Source organism: Leucoraja erinacea, chromosome 8 (genome assembly GCF_028641065.1).
Source record: "Leucoraja erinacea ecotype New England chromosome 8, Leri_hhj_1, whole genome shotgun sequence".
NCBI lineage: Eukaryota > Metazoa > Chordata > Chondrichthyes > Rajiformes > Rajidae > Leucoraja > Leucoraja erinaceus.
In genome coordinates, this window is record NC_073384.1 from 16,849,135 (window position 1) to 16,872,396 (window position 23,262).

At 49.0% G+C, this 23,262-nt stretch overlaps 1 protein-coding gene across 3 annotated transcripts; it reads left to right on the forward strand.

Annotated features, from left to right (window-relative positions):
- Positions 1-1,053: 1,053 nt before the first annotated feature.
- LOC129699365 (zinc finger protein 395-like) lies at positions 1,054-21,829 on the forward strand. 3 transcript variants are annotated; one of them, XM_055639077.1, is made up of 9 exons: positions 1,054-1,755; positions 9,543-9,800; positions 11,636-11,868; positions 12,762-12,865; positions 14,052-14,236; positions 15,319-15,419; positions 16,747-17,011; positions 17,625-17,743; positions 18,688-21,829. In XM_055639077.1, exons 2-9 carry the CDS (start codon positions 9,549-9,551, stop codon positions 18,815-18,817), a joined length of 1,389 nt encoding a protein of 462 aa, XP_055495052.1. In that variant the 5' UTR covers positions 1,054-1,755; positions 9,543-9,548; the 3' UTR covers positions 18,818-21,829. The 3 variants fall into 3 exon arrangements, with proteins under 3 accessions (XP_055495052.1, XP_055495051.1, XP_055495053.1); XM_055639076.1 differs by lacking the exon at positions 1,054-1,755 and adding an exon at positions 1,812-5,560; XM_055639078.1 differs by lacking the exon at positions 1,054-1,755 and adding an exon at positions 4,932-5,560 and having other exon boundaries at positions 18,684-21,829.
- Positions 21,830-23,262: the final 1,433 nt, after the last annotated feature.

Genomic DNA, 23,262 nt, shown 5'->3' on the forward strand with positions numbered 1-23,262 from the left:
AATAAAGTTTCATTAATCCGTTGAGTTTAGATGTCATGGTACAGGTGTACAAGACATTGGTAAGACCACATTTGGAGTACTGTGTAGAGTTCTGATTGCCCTGCTAGTATATCGTAAAAATGGAAGGGTGCAAAAAGGATTTACGAGTGTGTTACTGGGTATGGAGGGTTTGATTTATAAAGAGAGGCTGGATAAGGCTAGATCTTATTCTCTGGAGCAGGGGTGGGAACCTGCGACCATAAGGCTGCATGTGGCCTTCGAGGCCATTAAGTGCGGCCTTTTGAATGAATCCAAATTTTGTAGAACAAATCCTTTTATTTTTATTAATATGTTTTTGTTTATATTTTATTATTTTTATTTAAATCTTAAAATGAACGTATTTAAAATACCAATGAGTAGAAGAAGATTCAACAAAATAATCCTCCCCGACTGACGGCCACAATTAAAACATTAGTAAGTCATGCGGGCTATTTTAACACCTGTCGTGCTCATGACTTAGTGCTAATGTGACACTAGAATGTAAATTAACCTCCCTGCCTGACTGGAGCCACCACCTCCTGAGGCTGGTTGACGAGAGGGAAAATGTCGGGGAGAGTCCGCTGGCCGTCCAGTCTTCAATATTATCAACTTTTGATAGCGGTGCATGTGGCTTACCATTTGCAGTTGAATTTGAGAATAGTTAAACAGTGTATTTGCTTGACTTTTTTCAATTCTGTCTGCTTAACAGCTCATCATGTCACAACATTTGACAAAATAATGTACATTTTGAAGTCTTTCCAATTGAAGTTTCTTGGATGGGCCCTTATTAGATTACAGCTAACTTAATATGGCATTCCGACAAGAAAAGGTTCCCCAGCCCTGCTCTGGAGTAAAGGAGGCTAAGGGGTGATCTTATAGAGGGCTATAAAATCATGAGGGCTAAGGTGCATGCACACAGTAATTTTCCTAGGGTGAGGGAGGCTAAAACTAGAGTGCATAGATTTAAAGAGAGGGTATAGAGACCTGAGAGGAAATCCATTTCAGACATGGTTGTGAGTAAAGGAACGAGCTGCAGAGGAAGTGGGAGACGTGGGTACAGCAACGTTTAAAAGATACTTGGACAGGTACATGGGTCTGGAACGTTAGAAAGAGAGGCTGGCTCGGCTAAATCTATTTCTCTGGATTAAAGGAGGCTTGGAATAGTTTGAAATGATGTGAGCCAGTCACAGGCAAATGGCATTTGCTTGGTTCGGCAACCTGATCAGCATGGAAGCGTTGGGCCGAAGGGCCTGTTTCTATGCTGTATACTGTAAGTGTATGACTCTGACTCACTTAGATCATGTATATCCCCTTGTGGCCTGTTTGTATCCTCTTTATACGTTATCTGTACGTATGTTGCAAGTTGTTTGGTGTATGTCGACAGCTTTTTGTGTGCAGTCTATGAGGCAGTAATTGGCTGGGAGTGAGCCTGAATGACTGATGGGTCAAATGTCTGGGGTTATGTCAGGACATGTTGGTAGAGATGAGCACCGTCAGTGAACTGGCCTTGTGATTTTCCAGCCAGGAGGTGGAGCATAGCGGCAGTAGGGAAGTTTTTCTATTTTGGAGCAGGGCCAAGGAAGCATTTGAATTGACTAATTATGAGGCATATCAGCCGATGAAACGAAAGCAAGGAGTAGTGTAGTAGCCATGGTGCGAGTGGCTGCGTTTTAGTTCCAAGTGCTGCTTTTGAGGATAAGCACTGAGGCGTGGACTCGAGAGGCTGCATAGGCAAAGGTAAGAACAGTAAAGTTTGTGTTTTAGTGTTGTAGTTATAGACAGTGTTTTATTGTTATCTGTCCCAGATAAAACGATGAAATTCTTAATTGCAGCAGCACAACAGAATATGTAAACATAGTACATTGTAAACAATATGATAAATGAGCAATATTTTAAATATATATATCACACATACACACAAAACAAAGAGAGTGTACAGAGGAGATTTACTAGAATGTTGCCTGGGTTTCAACAACTAAGTTACAGAGAAAGGTTGAATAAGTTAGGTCTTTATTCTCTGGAGCGCAGAAGGTTAAGGGCTTGATAGAGGTCTTTAAAATGATGAGAGGGATGGACAGAGTTGATGTGGATCAGCTTTTCCCTTTGAGAATAGGGAAGATTCAAACAAGAGGACATGACTTCAGAATTAAGGGACAGAAGTTTAGGGGTAATATGAGGGGGAACTTCTTTACTCAGAGAGTGGTAGCGGTGTGGAATGAGCTTCCAGTGGAAGTGGTGGAAGCAGGTTCGTTGGTATCATTTAAAAATAAATTGGATAGGCATATGGATGAGAAGGGAATGGAGGGTTATGGTATGAGTGCAGGCAGGTGGGACTAAGGGAATCAAGTTGTTCGGCACAGACTTGTAGGGCTGAGATGACCTGTTTCCGTGCTGTAATTGTTATATGGGTAAACAATAATCTTTCACCTTTAGTGCAGTTGGGGGGTAGTCGGGGCAGTGGTATGCTCCTCCTGCAGGCTGTGAGAAATATGGGAATCATCCAATGTCCCCCTGGACTACACCAGAGGGAAGAGTGTCCAACTGCAGCTGGTGAAGAAAATAACCATCCGGATTTCCGAGAACATCAATGCTTGTAGCTTTCAAGTCGGATAAGTACGAGGTCTTGCATTTTGAGACTTCAAACCAGGATAGGACTTCCCCAGTGAATGGTATCGTACTGGGGAGGGTTGTAGATCAGAGGGTCCTAAAAGTACAATATATACTTCTCTCAAAGTGGTGTCACATGCGACAGGGTGATGAAGAAGGCATCTGGCATGCTGGCCTTCATCGGGAAAGGCATTGAGTATTGATGACAGAGTGAAGAAAGCTTTTGACCTCAAACAGTGCCTGTCCACATTCTCCGGAGATGCTGCCTGAACCACTGAGTTACTGCTGCACTTTGTGGTTTCATTGTATAGAAGTTGGGATTTTATGTTGGACGTCGTGGAGTGTTGTGTTCAGTTTTGCTCACCACCACTAGGGGCGGTACAGTGGCGCAGCTGTAGAGCAGCTGCATGACAGCACCAGAGACCCAGGTTCAATCCTGACTACGGGTGCTGTCTGAACCAAAGATCTTAGAGCAGGGAAGATCTTTGTTCTGAACGAAGTTTGTACGATCTCCCCGTGACCACATGGATTTTTTCTGAGTGCTCTGGTTTCCTCCCACACCCCAAAGATGTACAGGTCTGTAGGTTAATTGGGTTAGGTAAAATTGTAAATTGTCTCTAGTGTGTACGCGATGATCGCTGGTCGGCACGGACTCGGTGGGCTGAATGGCCTGTTTCGTTGCTGTATCTCTAAAGTCTAAACGCGTAGAAAATATATAATTAAGTTGGAAAGAGTGTGGAAACAAAAATGTTGCCAGGATTCAAGGCACTGCGCTATGGGGAGAGGTAAGGCAGGATAAGACTTTATTCCTTGCAATGCTATAGACTGGGGGTTATAGAGGTATATACAATCTGGAGGGGAATAGATAGTGTGAATGCACACAATCTTTATCCCAAGATTGGGCAAAAGTAAAGGACGTCAGTTTAAGGTAAAATGGGAAAGATTTACGAAGAACCTGAAGGGCAACGTTCCCCTCCGCGGAGTATGGTGTGTTTCTGGAACGAGTTGCCAAATAAAGCAGGTACAATAACAACTTTAAAAATATGTTTATGCAGGGAAATGGGTAGGAAATGTTCAGAGAACTATAGGCGAAACGAGGACACAATAGATGGATATCTTGATCAGCATAGATGATATGGGCCAAAGGGCCTGTTTCTGTACTGTATGAGTCAATGGCTCTAAATGAGTTACGGCGAGTGCGATGGACTAGGCCTGCGTGGCAATATGTGTAGGCTCGTGGCTACAGTAGTGCCTGGGTCTGTCTCGGGCTCTGTGTGTGTGGGTTTGTGCTTAGGTCTGTGTCTGGGGGAGTGTGTGGGGTTGTGCCTGGGTCTGTGTGTGGGGTTGTGCCTGGGTCTGTGTCTTGGAGTGTGTGGGATTGTGCTTGGGTCTGTGTCTGAGGGGAGTGTGTGGGGCTGTGCCTGGCTCTGTATCTGGGGGAGTGTGTGAGGTTGTGCATGGGTCTGTGTGGGTGAGCACGTCTAAAGATCCTATATCGTTGAGCACGCCTGCACCAGCGCACACCCCAGTGTTCCCTGTACACTGGGAGGGCGGTACTAGGCCGCGATGTGAGACTTGGCACGTACGCTCCGAACGTGTTCATGCCGGCGCCAGGGGAGGGTGGAGCCAAGAAGTCCATGTCCCGAAAAAAGAACACGGACTGCACGGAGCTGGTGTAATCTAAAGACCCGCCTCCCCGTAACCGGGGTACAACCTGTACTCCGGGCCACGACCCCCTCACACCCGGCCTCGTAAACACAGAGCCGCGGAAATAACATGCTGACATTAAACCTCAGCGCGGCGAACGCTGCTCTGCTTTTTGTTTACAAACAGCAAGGTTTTATCCGGCCACAACCACTCGCCAGATTTTCCCATGAATTAACGCTCCTTTCTGCGCTGTCGGCCACATTCCGTTCCAAAACACCCATGTTCCCAATACAGCATCATCATAATCCTTCCCAAAGCCGGCTTCAGCCCTGATCAATCCCTTTCCCATCCCATTCCCCCTACAATTCTCATTCCCATTCCTGGACTCCCTCGCTCATCCATGTAATGAGCTCATAGCATTTTCCGTCAATCTCTCTCTCTCGCTTATCTCCTCTCCATCCTCTCTCCCAGGCGCTCTCTCTCCCACTCTCAGCCCCTTCTCAATCCCTCTCCAATCTCCTCTCTCAGACCTTCTATCCCATCCTCCACTATCCCCCCTCCTCCTCTTTTCCCACGCCCACTCTCTCCCTCCCCCACTTCCTCAGTCCCTCACCTCCCCATCACCCTCCCTCACCTCCGAATCACAGTCCGTACCGCTCTCTACAACCCTCTCTTCCTCACTCTCTCTCCCATTCCCAATCCTCCCCCTTTTCTATTCCGTTCACCAGCCCTAGCCTCGTGGTTCCGCTGTTTACAACTGGACTTGGACAAATCACCTGCAATACGCGGGACGGAGTTCCGCACGCCCCGGATCCGCAATCATATACGTTTTTGTTCTTGAAACTGCTGGTGCGGCCAGACATTTTCTTTCACTTTCTTTCAATCTTCTTAGTGTTTTTCTAAATCTGCTTACGCGCGTTCTGAAAGAGATGACGAGATTTCGGTGTGCTCCGGTGGCTGCAGCGCCACGAGTAAATCCGAATTATTCCAGAGATCCACTCCGGGATTTCTTGTACCCACCCCCTCCACATCTGGCTCCAGTTAAAGCCGGCGAGTCCCGGGCGATTCAGATCGAGCGGGTTGTTGCAGAGACCGGCTGGCTGGCAGGAACATAGAGAAGCCAACAGTGACAGAGTGATCTGGAAAGGTGTTTGGAGAGTGACCGATCAAAGTGACCGATCGGTGTCCCAAGGGAGATCGGCCGGAGAGAGTGCCTCGATAGAGTGGACAGAGACCGTGGCCGGAGAGCGGCACAAGCCCTTGCAGCGGCCGACGTCTGTAGAAAAAGGTAAGTCAGCGCTAACGAAGCCCGCGTCCGCACAGACCGGGAGCCGTTTTGTTGCGTCCCATCCACCCGACCGACCGGTCACTTTGAGGTAAACCGAAGCCGGGTGCCGGGCAGAGTAATATCACTAAGCCAGGGCCACCCCAGTCCGGTACACATCGCCGATCCCACGCTCCCTTCTCCAGTCCACACAGGACACACGCCCACCGCACCGGCTCCTGCCCCGCCGTGGGCTACCGTTCAAAGCCCCCCCAGACCCCCTCTCCCCCCCAAAAAAACTCCAGGCGCTGCAAATCTGATGAGAAAAAAACAACAGAAAACAGGAAAGGCAGCATCTGTGGAACCTGGGCATTGGGGTCAATGACATTCGAACCTTGCCCATAGAAACACAGGAGACTGCAGTCAGATGCTAGAATCTTGAGCAAGAGACAAACTGCTGGAGGATCTCAGCGGGTCAGGCAGCATCTGTGGAGGGAGATGGAAGGGAAGTCCAAGGATCCCCACCCGGAACGCCACCCATTCCCTCTCTCCATAGATGCCGCCTGCCCCGCTGAGTTACTCCAGCGTTTCGTGTTTTATCTTCGGTGGCTGGAGACACTGGCTCGCCGCGAACCGAATCGTCGCCCATCCATTTCCCTCCACAGATCCCCTCTGGCCTGTTGAACCATCCCTATCTCGATCAGTTGTACAACTCTCCCAAGATCCCGGTTCCTCTTGCACCTCCCCCACTCTTGCACCACGCCATCAGCAGACACAAGCATACACCGGCCACGTCTCTATCCCCCCCCCCCCCCCTTACAAGCTCCTCCCCCTCTTCCCCCCCCCCCTACAACTCCCCCCCTCTCGCCTCCCCTCTCACCCCACCCATCCCCTCTCTCCCCCCCCCCCCTCTCCCCTCTCCCCCTCTCTCCCTCTCCCCCCCTCTCTCCCCACCCGTGTGGAATTTCCCACATTTAAACCCATCCAGACGCCCATTTCCCTTTCAATAATAGCGTCCTGGCATTCCAAAGTACCCCTCCCTGAGTTCTCCACCAGCCAGTCAGTGGTCGCTCTCCTCATTGAACAAGGATGAACTGTACTCATCTAAGATGTCTCCCAGAGCTTTTGGATCCATACATGGATTGCTCCTTTGGACCCTAATGGAAGTTATTTGTTCCCTAGTTTCACCTTTGCTCTTAAGATACACATATAAGCCATAATATTTTAATTTAAATTAAAACTCATCTACTAGTGACATCTTGTAACTCTTCTTTGCCCATCAATTTTATTTTTAAGCCCCTCCCCCACATGCTTTCTATACTCCTGTAGGGGCTCTCGTGTTTTTTTAGTTCTCCCCTGTCATTTGCTTCCTTTTTGGTTACTTTTTTATTAAATTTTCAATGTTCTTTAACATCTAGAGTTCCAAAGACTTGCTGTATTTGACTTTTCATGTTCATAAGTTGTAGGAGCAGAATTAGTCTACTCTGCCAGTCTCCAAATTAATGCTCATGCATCCATGGGGGGGGGGGGGAGGGGGGGGTATTAAGGAGTGGGATGAAAAATTTGGTGAGAGGAGGAGGTTTTAATAAGTGTCCCCTTTGAGGAGATAAATCGAGGGAAGAACTTGGAAACTGTGCACAGTGGCATAGTGATAAAAAAAACTGGGGGTTGTCATAGACCAGAAATTGAGGAGTGCCAGTGTCTCCCAGTGCATGTAAAACCCGAGGACATTAACGGTGGGTGAGAGGTGAGAATTTGTAATCTCCTTGTGTGCCAACGTCAAAATGACCGCGTTGGAACAGAGCACATAGTGGTGGGGTTCTAGAATCATCGTCAGGGTGGGGAGAAGTACAGGCAGGTCTGGTGGCTGGGAGAGAGAATGGGGAATATTCATTGTATGGAATTCTGCAGAGCAGTCACAGCCTCCATATGCAAGAGAGGTTGAGAACAGGATAGGGAATTACATCCTTGTTTTTTTTGGGTTCATTTTCTGAATCCTGATGAGGATAAGGCTGGGATTTGTTGCCTCTGGAGATACAAGGGGCTGCAAATGCGTGATCTGGGGTAACGATATGCTGGAGGAACTCCGTGATTAGGCAGTATAGGTGGGGGGAGGAAAAACAAAATAATTAACATTTTGGGTTGAGATCCTTCAGCAGGATCAAGAGAGTTGGTGGAGGGTGTGAGGGGGGGGGGGGGGGTTAGCCAGTACAAAGAGGTGGGGCAGAGGCTGGATCAAGAGCTGTAAAGCAATAGGTAGATTAGGATATGGAGAGGCTGTTTAGCAGATGGAGTTAGGTGATGGTGAGAAGGAAGGTGAGAACATTGACAGATGCTGGGAGGTGAGTGGTGCAGAAGGGCTGCAGATTTAGACTTTAGAGATACAGCGTGGAAACAGGCCCCTGGCCCTCCAATCAGCGACCAGCCCATGCACTAGCACTGTCCTGCACAGTAGGGACAATTTACATGTTTTACTGAAGCCAATGAACCTACAAACCTGTGTGTCTTTGGAGTGTGGGAAAAAACCCACATGGTCACAGAGAGCACATGCAAACTCCACACAGACAGCACCGTGGTCAGGATTGAACATTGGTTTCTGTTGCTGTAAGGCGGCAACTCTACTGGTGTGCCACTATGCCACCATTGTGGCATTGTGCTTATGTTGGAATCTGATTGGAACCAAATAAGGGAGTGAAGGTGGGAACAGTTTTTGGGGGGTGAGGGGAACCAGTGGGAAGAGTGTGTGGGTGATCGACTGATGGGGGTGGGTGGAGAAGTGGAAAGAAACTGGATGATAGGGAGCTGGGGAATGTGGTTGAAAAGAAGGGTGTGATGGGTCCTGAGATCAGAAGGAGAAGGGGACGGAAGTAGGGGTTTACCTAAAATTGGAGAATTCAGTGTCATGCCATCGACAAAGACCACCCAGGCACATTATGATGCGGTTCCTCTAGTTTGCTTTTGGCCTCGCCCTAGTAAAGGAGTAGGGTGATGATAGACAGAATGGTATGGGTTTAGATTTAGATTCAGCTTTACTATTGTCACATGTATTGTACAGTGAAATGCAAGTTATCCTTGAATACAATAGTAGAGCAAAGGGGAAGATGCAGAGTACAGAATATAGTTCTCAGCATTGTAGCACACCAGTTCAATAGACAATCCAATGTTCGCAATAGGGTGGAGGTGAATTGGAAAAGCACCCCAGCTAATGGTAGGACTGTCCAGCAGGCTGATTACTAAGAGGAAGATGCTTTTCCTCAGTCTGCATGTGCATGCTTTCAAGCTGTATCTTGACATATGACGACGGAGTGGGATGTCTTTGATTATGTTGGCTGCTTTTCTGAGGCATTGTGATGTGTAGATGGTGTCAGTAGTGAGGTGTCTGGTCTGTTTGATGGACTGGGTTACATCCACAACTCTCTGCTATCTCTTGCAGATTTGGGCACTGTTCTCAAACCAAGGTGTGATGCAACTCGTGGGCTGGTGTGGGTTTAAGTCAGGCTGCCTTGGCTTGGTCTTGGCTCTGATACATGCACATGGATACAAGTTGACTATCAGAGTCCAACAGCACAATAACATGCCCTTTTGCCCACTGCGGCTGTGCTGACCACCAGCCACCCATTTGCACTAATCCCATTTTATTTTATCCTCCCCTCATTCCGATCAACTCCCGTCTACACCACCACCCAACTACACACTAGGGGACATTTACAGTGGCCAATTAACCTACTGACCCGCGTGTCTTCGCGACATGGGGGAATCCGGGGCAAGCTCACACGATCACGGGGAGAGCATGCAAACTCCACACAGCCAATACGGGAAGTTGTAATCAAACATGGATCACAGGAGCTGTGAGGCAGTGGCTCTACCTGCTGCACCACTATGCTGCCCTTAACATACCGCTGGGGGGTCTCGTCTGAGGTTAGATGATGTGGGCTGGATGCAGCAGTTTGCTGACTGTCCAGCCCAAGCCTAACACTGTGCCCTGTCTTTACCCTCATCGCCGCAGGGCAGAATGGTCAGCGTGCTGTCAAGACGTCTGGGAAAGCGCTCCCTGCTGGGCGCCCCCGTCCACACCCCCAACCCTTCTGGTGATGGGATGCTGATCCCTGGCCTGATCCAAGCATTCCGGCTGGACAGCGGGAATGGCAACACCTCGTACACAGTGTCGTTTGAGGATGGCCGTTTCATGGAATACAGCGAGGACAACATCATTGGCCCAGGCTTCCAGAGCGTGACACACTTCAAACTCCAGCCCGGACAGAAGGTAAATTCACTCCACGCCTGCCCTGAGGTCTGTGGGTCATCTACTTGTGTGTGGGGGGGGGGGGGGGGGGGTGGTGGGGGACAGTGGAAGCAGGAGTTCAAGGTAGAGGAACTGAGGGCAGTAGGGAAGTGGAACTAAGCCAGCATGGCCATCGAGTATAAGACTCAAGAAGCCGAGTTTCAGCTTTATAAAACTTTGGTTAGGCTGCATGTAGAGTATTGTATGCAGTTCTAGTCGCCCCATTACAGGAAGGATGTAGAAGTTTTAGAGAGAGTGCAGAAGAAGTTTATGAAGATGCTGTCTGGTTTAGAGGATATTAGCTATAATGAGAGTTTGGACAAACTTGGATTGTTTTCTCTGGAGTGTCAGATATTGAAGGGAGACCTGATAATAATATATAATATTAATAGGCCAAGTGGGACCCATTGGGCCCCGTCCCCAAGGCAATATTCCACCACTGACCCATAGCCCCCAACTGCGCAGTCGTGGCTGAGGGGTTCCCGTTGTGATGCCAGAGATCCCCATTGTGACGCGAGTCACGGCAACCCTCCCCCAACTGTGCCTCGCCCAACCCCCCCCACTCTACCTCCTCACCTCCGCCACTGCCCTCCTCTCCCTCTGTCCCCCATTGCATCTATCCCCCACTCGCCTCCCCTCCTCTCCCATTGGGCCTGCTCCCCCAACGCAATATTTCACCAAATTGTGCATGCGCGACTGCCGCATTCAAAGTTGGCCAATGTCGGCTGAAATTAAGTTAAAGTTAATAAAGTGAATAGAGGACCCGTGGAGGTGTTTGTAAAGTAGAAGGAAACTTACCCGTGGAGCTGTTAGGTCCCCGTTGTGAGGCCAGGCAAGTACACGCGGAAAAAACACCATACCGTTTTTATTTTTTAAATAAAATTCGAGATCCCATTGTGACGTCATGACGTCATACTCTGCTGACGGGCAGTGCAAGTAGAAATGTTATTTTTGTAAAAGTGTTTTTTGTAATGTTTAAAATGTGAATAACACCAGAATATAACACCAATCTGAACGAAACTTGCTTCAGCACATCCCAGGACAATGGGGAGTAAGGTGGGCCAAAAATGATAGCACTATCGTGTACCTTTTTGACATAGTTTCAGATTCACCCACATACGCAAGCACGTATGCATGCATGCATACAAACAAACAAGATGATACTTTTAGTAATATATACTAGACCAAGTGGGATCCGTTGGGTCCCTGTCACATGGGAGGCCTGTTCCCCAACACAACCCATTTCTCCAACGCAATATTCCACCACTCACCCATAGCCCCTGACTGTGCTGGTCGTCTCTCTCATTTTAAACTTTAAAAAAAATGCAATTTCACTAATATTTTTGTTATTCTTCAATGTGGTGCCACCGACAAGGCCATCTTTTGTTATCCAAATCTTATCATTAAACTTTCAATTTAGAGAGGAATTAAAAGGCTTTGCAATCACATTTGTGCTGGGTTAGGCTGGCAGATTCTTCCCCTGAAGGACATTTGCTGCCAAGGATTCGGTGTCCTGGGATAGCATCATTATAGCCTGTAGGGCTACAATCTCATTGTGATGTAATAGCTGATAGCTGCCAGTGCAGATGTGAAGAAATCCGTCTCAAAGTGGGATTTTGTGAAGCTAAAAATGTTAATAACTTGTAAAATATGACATCAATCTGAACAAAACATGACACAACCCACCAGGTGAGACCCCTGCACCCCATCATTCATGCCCCTGCCTAACGCCTCTCCCTGTGCCTCTTACCATGACCCAATGTCTGCAAGCCACCCTGCCCTGGCTGCTGAGGTTGACCTTCCTCTGTCTCCCCCAGGTGTACCTGACGCACGGTGGCCGTGAGTACCCAGGGGTGGTGGAGCAACACAACCATGTGGACAACGAGGTCCGGGTCTACGTCCGGGAGCTGGACCTGCGCTCCCTACGGCGGGCAGAGGACGTGCGGCTGGGCGAGAGCCGCAGGTCCCCCCGCCTCCAGGAGCTGGAGAGGGAGCACACCAAAGCCTCTCCCAGTGCCCCCTCCTCTCAGACCATCGATGTGCCCCCAAGGTAGGTCAACGGCCGGAGGGGAGAACTGCGGTGGGATGGGGAGTGGGAATGGGGGGTGTGGCCGGAGTCTGGGAGGGAAGGGAATGTGGACACTGTGGCTCATTTGGGTCCAAGAGGAGAGGACGAGGCTGCAAACCTTCACTGTCATCGCTGGGCATATGTGGGAGTCAGAGGGAGAGGAAGCGAGGGTGGGGAATGGGGGCTTATAGAGAGAGTTTGAGGGGCTCTGTAGGATGAGGGATGGGTTAATGGAGATTGGGTGGTCAGGGGTTAGCCAAGGGATCCCTGGAGGGAGTGCAGGTGTCTGGGAGAGTCTAATGGGGGTCCCAGTGATTGGAGAGGAGGTATCTAAGGAGATGGGGGATATTGGGTTCCCAGGAAGTGGTGAAGGAGTGGCTAAAGGGGGTCTCTGGAGGGTCGAATGGTATCCCAGAGATCAGTGAGGGAGTGGCTGAGGGCTTATGATGGGATGAGGGAGGGGATATTGGGTTCCTATTAAGGGGGGGGGCTAAGGGGGGTGGGGGCGCTAGAAGTTGAGGGGGAGGCTAATAGAATCCCACAGATCGGAGGGTGAGAGAGGGTCTGAGAGGGTGAGGGAGGGTATAATGGGGTCCGAAGAATTGGAGGAGGTGATGAGGAGGCTAAGCAGAATGGGGGGGGGGGGCCGAATGGAGTCCCAAAGATGGTAGCGTGAAGGTGTGGGGGGGGAATAATGGAGTCCAGGTAATCGGGTGGGGGGGAGTCTAGCAGGCTCCCAGGCTCACACGGCGCTCTGCTTTCATTCATCCCTGTGTAGCAAGTTTGGGGCGGGCAGCTGGTTACTGGGTGGGCAGGTGTGTGGTGACCTCTGAGCTCTCCACGGCTCCTCTAACTCTCCGTTCGGTCTCTGGCAGGGCTTCAGGCGCCATCGACATGGACGAGATCATGGCGGCGATGGTGCTCAGCAGCCTGTCCTGCAGTCCCCGGCTCAACCCTCTGCCCAGCAGCCTGGCTCCAGGTAAGGCCATCCATATAACCATATAACCATATAACAATTACAGCACGGAAACAGGCCATCTCGACCCTTCTAGTCCGTGCCGAACACATAATCTCCCCTAGTCCCATATGCCTGCGCTCAGACCATAACCCTCCATTCCCTTCCCATCCATATAACTATCCAATTTATTTTTAAATGATAAAAACGAACCTGCCTCCACCACCTTCACTGGAAGCTCATTCCACACACCTACCACTCTCTGAGTAAAGAAGTTCCCCCTCATGTTACCCCTAAACTTCACTCCCTTAATTCTCAAGCGTTGTCCCCTTGTTTGAATCTTCCCTACTCTCAGTGGGAAAAGCTTTTCCACGTCAACTCTCTCTATCCCTCTCATCATTTTAAAAACCTCTATCAAGTCCCCCCTTAACCTTCTGCGCTCCAAAGAATAAAGCCCTAACTTGTTCAACCTTTCTCTGTGGGCGCGATGTCCCTGCCCACGCACTGATGTGGGCTCCTGTGTCAACAGTGTGTGCACGGATGCATGTGTGTGTGATCACGTAACGCATGTACGCAGGCAGGGATGTTGATGGGTTCTCCCTGTGTGCGTGGGGTCCCCCTGGGGGTGTCCTTTCCTCTCTTTTACTAAAAAATAAATGTATTCAATTATTTACCACAATAAAACTTACAAAACAATCAATACCAACACACCCACCACCAAATACGAAAATAACCAAATATTCATGACCATAAGTGATCATGTCTACTCCGCCATTCAATCATGGCTGATCTATCTCTCCCTCCTTGCCCCAGTCTCATGCCATCTCCCCATAACCCGTGACTCCCGTACTAATCAAGAAGCTATCTATCTCTGCCATGAAAATATCCTTTGACGGCCTCCACAGCCTATTTTTCGAAATACTAAATATTAAAGAACTATATTACAATCCTGGTCCAGGATGCATTCAACCCCCCACGGGGCCCACTGGACCCGGAAATGGTGTCCGTGAACTCCGCGTTGACATTTTCGAGGGACACCCTGTCACGGACTTAACCCGGAAAAGGGGCAGGCAGTCGGCTCAGGCAGAGCGCTATTCTGCCTGGCATAATGATCCACACATGGTCAGCTTGGCCAGGCCCGGGAGCGTTGCCCATCCCTTTGGGTGTTCGCTATGGAGTAACCTTCTTGTCTGCTTTTTCCCTATGGCAGCGTCGGCAGACTCTGGGATCGATGGGGGAAACGGGAGCAGCAGTGACTGTAGGAGCAGTAACTCCTCGTCTCCTTCGCCCCCACCACTTCACCAGGCCCTTGCACCAGGGCAGGGAGATGACGGTCTTGACTTCCACATCCCACATCCCTTGCTACCGGAGGAGCCAGCTCCCCGGAAAAGGAAGGTACGGATTGCAGCTGGTGTCATGGAGTCGAGAGTGTTTATATACACTATATAGATCCGGAGACTGAAATTCTTGCTTACTGAAGCTTTACAGGCATAGTGACGACTTATAGAGATGTGTAATATCAGGAGAGGAATGAATAGGGTGAATGTGCACAGTCTTTTTCCCCAGGGTGGGGGAATGCAGAACTAGAGGGTATGATTTAAGGTGAGATGGGAAAGATTTCATGAGAACCTGAAGCCCAAATTTTTCACAAGGAGGGTGACGAGCTGCCAGAGGAGGGGGTTGAGCCAGGTACAATAACATGAAGGAAATTGGGGGGGGGGCACAATGGAGCAAAGGTAGAGCTGCTGCGTCACAGTTCAAGAGACCCAGGTTCGATAAAGGGGTTGTACATTCCCTCCATGTGGGTTTTCTCCGGATCCTCCAGTTTCCTCCCACACTCCAAAGGCATACAGCTTTTCAGGTTAGTTAGCTTCTATAAGTTGTCCCTAGTATGTAGGCTAGAACCAATGTATGGGGTCAGCGTGCACTCGGTGGGCTGAAGTGCCTGTTTACATGCTGTATCTCTAAGCTTAAGGTACATGGATACGAAAGGTTGGTAGGGATATGGGTGAAGTTCAGGCAAATGGTATGTGTAGACTGGCATCTTGGTCGAGATGGACAAGTTGGGCCGAAGGGCCCATTTCCGTGCTCTATGACCCTGACTATGAATCTATATGCATATTTACCATAAATGAATAGCTATACCAGGTAGACCATGCTCACCACGATACACTTGTAGATGTTTGATAAGAGTATTTAGCAACATGCTGAATCTCCTCAAACGTCTGAGGAACTAGAAGTGACGGTGAGCTGGGTGGGAGGGTCCTGTACTGTGGAGGAGGATCTCTGTGGGAGGAGGGCGACCTCCTGGCTGGAAGGAGTTCAGATCAGTGCTGCAGGATCGGGAGTTGAGTGAAGCAGCTGGGATGAGGGTTTCACTCAGTGACTGCAATGCTGGGGATACATGGGGCTTACCTCAGATAAATGTGGAGATAGTTTTCAGGTGCCTAATGTCCTCTTCCTTTCCTATCTCGCAGAACTCGCTGAAGCTCCTGTATCGCTGCATGTGGCCCCACTGCCAGAAATGCCTATCATCCACTGTGGGAATACGGAGACACATTCGAACCATACACCTCGGGTAAGGCACTGCTCGGGGAGAGAATGGGCAGGGTTTGTGGAACCCAGGGACATAAAACTCTGGTGCAGCATAGGTTGGAGCACAGGAGTGAAGCTCCATCTACACCATCCCATCGCACTTCCAGGGTCCGGCACAGTGAAGATCCCTCAATACTCCCTGTCACACACACCCAGGGCATGATTCAGACACAGAGTGAATCTCCCTCTACACCATTCCATCACACATTTCCAGGGACAGATGCAGTGAAGATACCTCAATCCCGCCTGCTACACACTCCTAGGCCATGGGTTAGACAGAGAGTAAAATTCCCTTTGCAGCATCCCATTAAACCCTTCCAGGATCAAACGGCAAATGAAGCTCCTTCTACATTGTCTCATCACACACTCGCAGGGCACAGATTAATCAGTGAAGCTTCCTCTACACAATCCCAGTGCACACATCCATGGTCAGTCATGTAGGTTTTCACACTGCATCTCTAAACTAAATTAAACTGGTTCCTCGTGGACTTGAGGAAAAAGTGGGTAGGTTCTCTTTGGAACCATTTGAAGGCATAACAGATGAATGGAAATATACAAAAGTGTCAACCTTTAGTAAAAGTGATTATGTCCAGGGGTAGATGGCACAGATTGAAGGAACTGAGGGCAAATAGGAAGTGAACACAAGAAATAGGAAAATGAACAGTCAGCCCCTCGAGCCTGTCATACTATTCACTATGATCATAGCTGATCCACACTGGACTCAACTCCTCTTCGGTATCACTTCGGTGGATGACTTGATTTGTAATCATGTATAGCCTTTCCGCCGACTGGTTAGCACGCAAAAAGAGTGTTTCATTGTACCTCGGTAGGGAGTTCCCACCACTATGTAATCCCGCGCTACCTGCTCCATGGTCGGAAAGTCGGCGACTAAACCGTCTCCCCCACCTGGTTTGCCAGTGAGGAGGAGCTGTGGACCCCCAGCAGGACCAAAAACAAGACCTGTCAAAGGGCGGATGAGCTCCTAGCAAGCCAACGCCCATCCACACTTCAGTAGAAATTGCGATCACTGTCATACATAGCATTGTAAGGCACGGTGCCCGTTGATGTTTTCAACTATGATGATGATGATATTGGTACACGTGACAATAAACTAAACTCAAACTCAACCTGGTACATCCCGATCGGATGCTTTCTATGATGCACCAGTAGAGGTTGGTGAGAGTCATTGGAGACAAGCTGAACTTCCTAGGTCTCTGGGGGATGATGTGACTGTAGATGGGGTTGGGATGGTGTGTCTTGACTGTACTCCAGAGTTTCAGATGTGATCCCTGTTGCTTTGCCCCTGACAGCCGCAGTGACTCGGAGCACAGTGACGGTGAGGAGGATTTCTATTACACCGAGATCGTGGAGGATGCGGAGACCGTCTCTGAAGCCCCCAGCGGCCAGCACTGTACTCCTCCTCTCACCCCTCCGCAGTGCCAACAGTTGGCAGTCAGCCCGCAGCCCCTCAACAGCCCGGATGTGCTTCCAGACGCCCTAGTCCGCAGCACGCCCCTTCTGAGCCGATCAGCCCCAAGCTGCTTGAGGCAGGTCTACGTGGACCACACCTACCAGGTAGGACCAGCAGCCTAACAGTCAGGGCAGAGTGCCCTCTCCTCCCTGTTCTTGTCTTACCCCAGTCAGAGACCCCAGTACCCTCGCTTCGGGGAAAGACCCTGGGGTGTCAGAGGAGATCATGGGGGGGTCAGGATTAGACCCTGGTATACTCACTTTAGGGGGAGAGATCCCGGTGTGAGGGGGAGATGCGTACCCACACCTTTGGGGGAGATTCCAGGCCTTGGTGGGTGTACCCTTGGTGTCAGGGAAACCCCATTATCCTAAAGAAATTCCTTGTCATCTCCTTTCCAAAGGTACGCCCTTTTATTCTGAGGCTCTGGGCATTGGGGGGGTTCCCCCAATGGGAGACTGCAGGACCTGCATCAGTCGGAAACCCACTTCCCATACTGGGGTCCTCCTTCATCAAGGGGAGACCCAGGTGTCGGGCGGGACTGGGTGTGTGCGTGGAGAGACCCCGGTATCTTTGCTGTGATCGGGGTCTGTTCAGTTATGTGATTCGATCTCTTTCCACCTGAAGAAGGGTCCCGGCCCGAAACGTCACCAATTCCTGTTCTCCAGGGTTGCTACCCGAGCCACTGAGTTACGGTGTGTCTGTCTCCTTCCACCACAGGTGTCCCCAGAGCACACCCGCACCTTCACCTTTGCCAGTCTCTCCAGCCAGCCGCAAGTGGCTGTGTTCCAGCCCCACATCATCTTCGCGTCGACACCGCAGATATTCCACGGAGGCAAGTAAGTGAAGGGGGTTATATTACGGGGTTTGGGAGACGGAGAGGGTGGTGAGTGGGCACCCGGACCACACGGCAGGGCACAGGAGAGGTGTTACAGGGTCCCAGGATTACAGGATTGGACTTCCCAACTTGGGAAGTGATAAAAGGGACACACAGTGGTGGAGTAACTCAGCCGGTCAGGCAGCATTTCTGGTGAGCATGGGCAGGTGATGTTTCGGTTTGGGACCCTTCTTCAGACTGATTGTAAAGACGGGGTGGGGCAAGAAAGCTGGATGGGGGGAGAGGCAGGAAAAAGCATGACAGAGTTCAAGGCACTCTGCATGGCACCATCTGCATGGCGGTTTGAATAGACAGATGGTTGGAACAAAGTCTGAAGAAGAGTCTTTTCCCGAAACCATATAACCATATAACATATAACAATTTACAGCACGGAAACAGGCCATCTCGGCCCTTCTAGTCTGTGCCGAAGACTTATTCTCCCCTAGTCCCATCTACCTGCACTCAGACCATAACCCCCATTTCCTTTCCCGTCCATATACCTATCCAATTTATTTTTAAATGATAAAATCGAACCTGCCTCCACCACTTCCACTGGAAGCTCATTCCACACAGCTACCACTGCCACAGAAATGTCACCTATTTATTTTCTCCAGAGATGACACCTGTTACTCCAGCATTTTGTGTCCATGTTTGGTTGGAACAAAGGCCAGAGATTTGTTTTCAATGTGTGAGATTAAAGGATTGAAGTGTTGCAAGTTGTGCAGCAAGAGGAAGGAATATGGGATGGGAGAAATAGGTGCAAGTTCAGGCGGAGGTGGGGGGGGGGGGGGGGAGTAAGATAGGGGTGGAGGGGAGGGTTGTTTTGGTGGTTACTTAAATTTGGAAAACTCAATGTTTAACTTGGGCAGTGGTAACTCTGGGATTTTTTTTCCGGTTGACAGGAAGGTGCGCGGTGAAGCCAAGAAGTGTCGCAAGGTCTATGGCGTGGAGAACCGCAGCCAGTGGTGCACCGCCTGCAGGTGGAAGAAGGCCTGTCAGCGCTTCCATGACTGAGCGCTGGGGCTGGCTGGGGTAGACGGGTGGGGTCCCGGAGCCCACCTCCCTGCACTGGTCCCCATGAAAGGGGAACCTCCCCAGGATCAGGACTGAGTGGATTTGCCACCAGGATCAGGACTGAGTGGATCTGTGGGACCTGCGGACACGGAATGTGACGATATTCCGGCTGCCTGTTGACGGGGTTAGGACAATCTCTGGGGCAGCTGGACCAGCTGCAATGCATTGGCTGGGAGATCATTCAGAGTACTTCCTCTGTATAGCCTATAAGGTTCTCCATTTCTGGACCTTGTTCTCCAAACCAAACTGAGCAGGGCTGCTCATGAGACAGACACCTCCTCACCGTCTCTTGGAGACTTGGCCATGGTCCTCGGCATCTCCCAGCTGTACCACCACTAGTATACCTGTGCCATGCACGCAGTTGGAGCCGGGGATGGAGTGGAGACTGGATGAACCTGGACTGTTTTTTCTAGAACTCCTTGCGAGCTCGGTTTGCCAGGGACTCTGGTGCAAGCGTCTGAAAGCTGGTGGGCCTCCATGTGTCCACAGACCATCAGTGCAGTGTTGTAGGAAGGACAATGAAGCTCCGGAACTCCACACTTGTTGCAGTCCCGGAACTCGCTGCCAGTTTGTCGAGACGCACTGACAGAAGTGACACTGTTACACAGGGAATTCCAAGCCATTGTTTCTGATGAGAGGTCGCCAACTTAAAGTATTTTGACTGTTTCATTTTAGCCTTCAAGATTTTGTTAATTATTAAGTTAAAACAAATATCTACTTTGTCCTCTGCATTCAACGTCATACAGCACAGAAACAGGCACTTCAGTCCAACACGTCCATGCTGACCAAGAGTCAATGCCCATTGAACCAGGTTCCATTTTCTCAGTATCTGCCATTTAAATCTAGCTTCTTTTCTTTCATTGGCTGTTCCAACAAAGGGTCTTGGACCCAAAACGTTAACCCTGTTTCTACCTCCGCAGATGCTGTATTACTTTCTGAGTGTTTCCAGTATTATCAGTTTCTATTTCACTTTTACGCTCTCCATTAAGGCAGATTGCTGGTCTTCCTGTCACCCTTGTTGTGAATTGCAGTCAAAAACTTGGAATGTGCCGTCGGTAGTATAGTGGCTAACTTAATGGACTGGCATGCAAAGGCCCCAACTATTGGGCAGAAGGCACAGGTTCAAATTCCACCACAGCAGGTTAGAAGAATATGGAACATATTGGTAATATCAGTGAAGGTAATCATGGAAATACTGGAGTATTGTAAAAAAGGTCACTGGTTCACCGTTGTGTGCAGTTCTGGCTTCCACATTACAGGAAGGGTGCAAAGGCTTTGGAGGATGCATAAGAGCTTGAACATAATTCTGCCTGGATTAGAGAGTATTAATTATAAGGAGAGGTTGGAGAAACTTGGTTCTTTTATCTGGAGATTAGAGGCTGAGAGGAGATCTGAAAGAAATTTATAAAATCCGAGAGGCATAGATAGGGTAGACAGTCAAAACATTTATTCCAAGGCATGATTGTCAAAAACTAGAGCATGTAGCATTAATGCCAGAGAGGAAAGATTTAAAGGAAATGCTTGGGGGCATGTTTTTTATTTGGTGGTGGTGGAATCGGATATGACAGTGGTGTTGAAGAGGTTTTTAGATATGCACATGTACATAATATGGAGGGATATGGATCGCATAAAGGCAGAGGAGATTATTTTAACTTGGCATTATGTTTGGCACAGATATTGTTTTGCCAAAAAGACTTTACTGTTTGTTATGTGCTATGTTCCAAGTCTCTCGCGGATATAGAACATAGGAACTGCAGTTTTCACCTAGACTGGAGTATATGTAACTCTAGATCCACATAAAATGGTTGATTTGTAATTGCCGTAATTTGCAATGACGTATTCTCGGATATTCTGGGATTGGCAACAAATGCAGGATTAGCCATTAAATCATATCCCCCACAAATGTCCGTGACAGCACCTTTCCCCTTGAGCCAGTTTCCACAGTCAATAAGGAAATGCCTGATCCTATTTCTTGTGTAATTCCTGAACAATTCCAAAGGAAAACGTGGTCTAAGATAGTGCAGTTCTGTGGTTCTGTGGCTGAGGTGGGATTAGGGTTGTTTGGGTTGGTTCAAAACCTGTTAGAAAGTAGCTGTTCCTGAACCTGGTGGTGTGGGACCAGGCATTTGCACCTCTGACCTGAAAGTAGCAGCGAGATGAGAGGGTTGCACGGATAGTGGAACAAGCCTACACGAGCGCCTCCTGTAGAGGTTTTGGATGGAGTGGGGTGCAGTGCCTGGAATGGACAGGGCCAAGTCCATCCCTCACTGCAGCCTCCTACGTTCCAGTGCATAGGAATTGCCGTACCAGGACATGATGCAACCAGTCAGGATTACCCCTGCTGGTGAGTGTTCTTATTGTGCTGTGTTTGCATATAATATACACACAGCTCCATTGTTGTTACATTTCCATTGTATTGCGGCATATGGGTATCGCTGGCATGGCCAACATTTTCTTGGTCACACCCAGTCATCCTTCAGAGCATGGCAGTGTTTGTGTGTGTGTGTGTGGTGAAGGTTCAGTCATGGTACTGTTGTTCATAGGGTGTAGGAGAAGAATTAGGCCACTCGGCCCATCGCGTCTCCTCTGCCATTTAATCAATCATGGCTGATCGATCTTTCCCTCCCAGCCCCTTTCTCTTGCCTTCTCCCCATAATCCCTGACAACCGTATTAATGTGTATGGAGAGCTCCAGGGTTTTTCTGTTTAAAATGCTTGCTCCATGCTGGTGCTGACCCATGCTGGTAACTGGAGAGAAGATTCTCTGCAGCTTTCTCCCTCCTCAGTCTTCCTGTCTTGTCTTCTGACAGGGCAACACGAATATAATGAAGTGAGAGATCAGGGCTGATCAGTGGTCTGACTTCAGCTCAGAGCCACGGGTGTGTACAGGAAGATGAAGCTTAATTATTGTCTCAAGCGAATTATAATCAGTGACCATTCTGATAGAGCCTTTGAATAAACAGCAATGACATTGACTTGCTTATTTTATATAAAATGAATACAAAAGGATTGGGTGTGAGCATTAGTGACTAAGTATGCACTTGTGATGTTAACTGGGAAACTCCAATTTCCTCTCTTGTCTCTGGTGCTTATGGACATCCATAAACTAGAGGAACTAGACCATTCGGCCCATCTGCCATTCAATCTATCTTTCCTTCGTAGCCCCATGCTCCTGCCTTCTGCCCATAGCCCTGGGCACCCTTACTAATCAAGAATGTCAATCTCCACCTTAAAAATTACCATTGACTTGGTCTTCACAGCTGTCTGTGGCAATGAATTCCACAGATTCACTGAAGAAATTTCTCATTGTCTCCTTTCTAAAGGTACGACCTTTTATTATGAGGCCATGGTCTCAGGTCCTGGACTCTCCCACTAGTGGAAACATCCTCTCCACAGTTGTGGGGGTTCTGGTGTGAACTCCGGACCATTAAGATGCACCAACAGAGCTATGTGTGCATGCCCAACACTGGGAGTCTGTGCTGTAAAGGGTTGCAGGGTCAGCAGTATGGGTTACTGGGAAGTGGAATTCAGAACTCACCGCGTATTAAACAGGCTCCATCCTGTTAATAGTGATAATAAGGTTCAGGGCTAGAGGGATTACACCACTTTACCCTCTTGCTGTTTCTAGAGCTACTCTGCTGCATATGCTCCACGGTGTTGTGAAATTTGGTTCCAACACTGAGACCATCTTGTGTTTCTTCGAGTTTAGAGATACAGAGCGGAAACAGGCCCTTCAGCCCACCAAGTCCGCGCCGACCAGTGATCACCCTGTACACTAGCACTATCCTATGCATTAGGACCAATTTACAACCAAAGTTAATTAACCCACAAACCTGTACATCTTTGGGGTATGGAAGGAAACCGGAGCACCCGAGGGAAATCCCACACGGTCAAGGGGAGAAAGTACAAAATCCTTACAGACAGCGCCCGTAGTCAGGATCGAACCCGGGTCTCTGGCGCTGTAAGGCAGCAACTCTACTGCGGTACCATGTCGCCCCTTTTTTGCTGGGTCTGGAGCAGTGCTAACCATTTGATCATTTCTAAGTGATCCATACAATGAATTGTTTCCAAATTTGGAATAATTGTGCCATGGAATAATGGGTGTGTTCTGCACACTGATCTATGGCACTGTTCTGACAAGGGCAATGGGGAGCAGAGGTGGGTTCATATATACTATTGGGCTGAATGCAAGGGTCCCAGTTTTAAACCTTTTGCCTAGCAATTGTAACATGGGATGACTGACAGCCTTCTTTGTACATTTCATGAAACTTTATAATTTTAAATAAAAAATCGAAAAATAAAAATTGAGTATTTAAATTCATATTTTTATTCGTTTTTCAGGATTTATCGCCCATTCCTAATTGCCCACGAGAAGGAAGGGGAGTGCTGCCTCCTTCCCTCGCTGCAG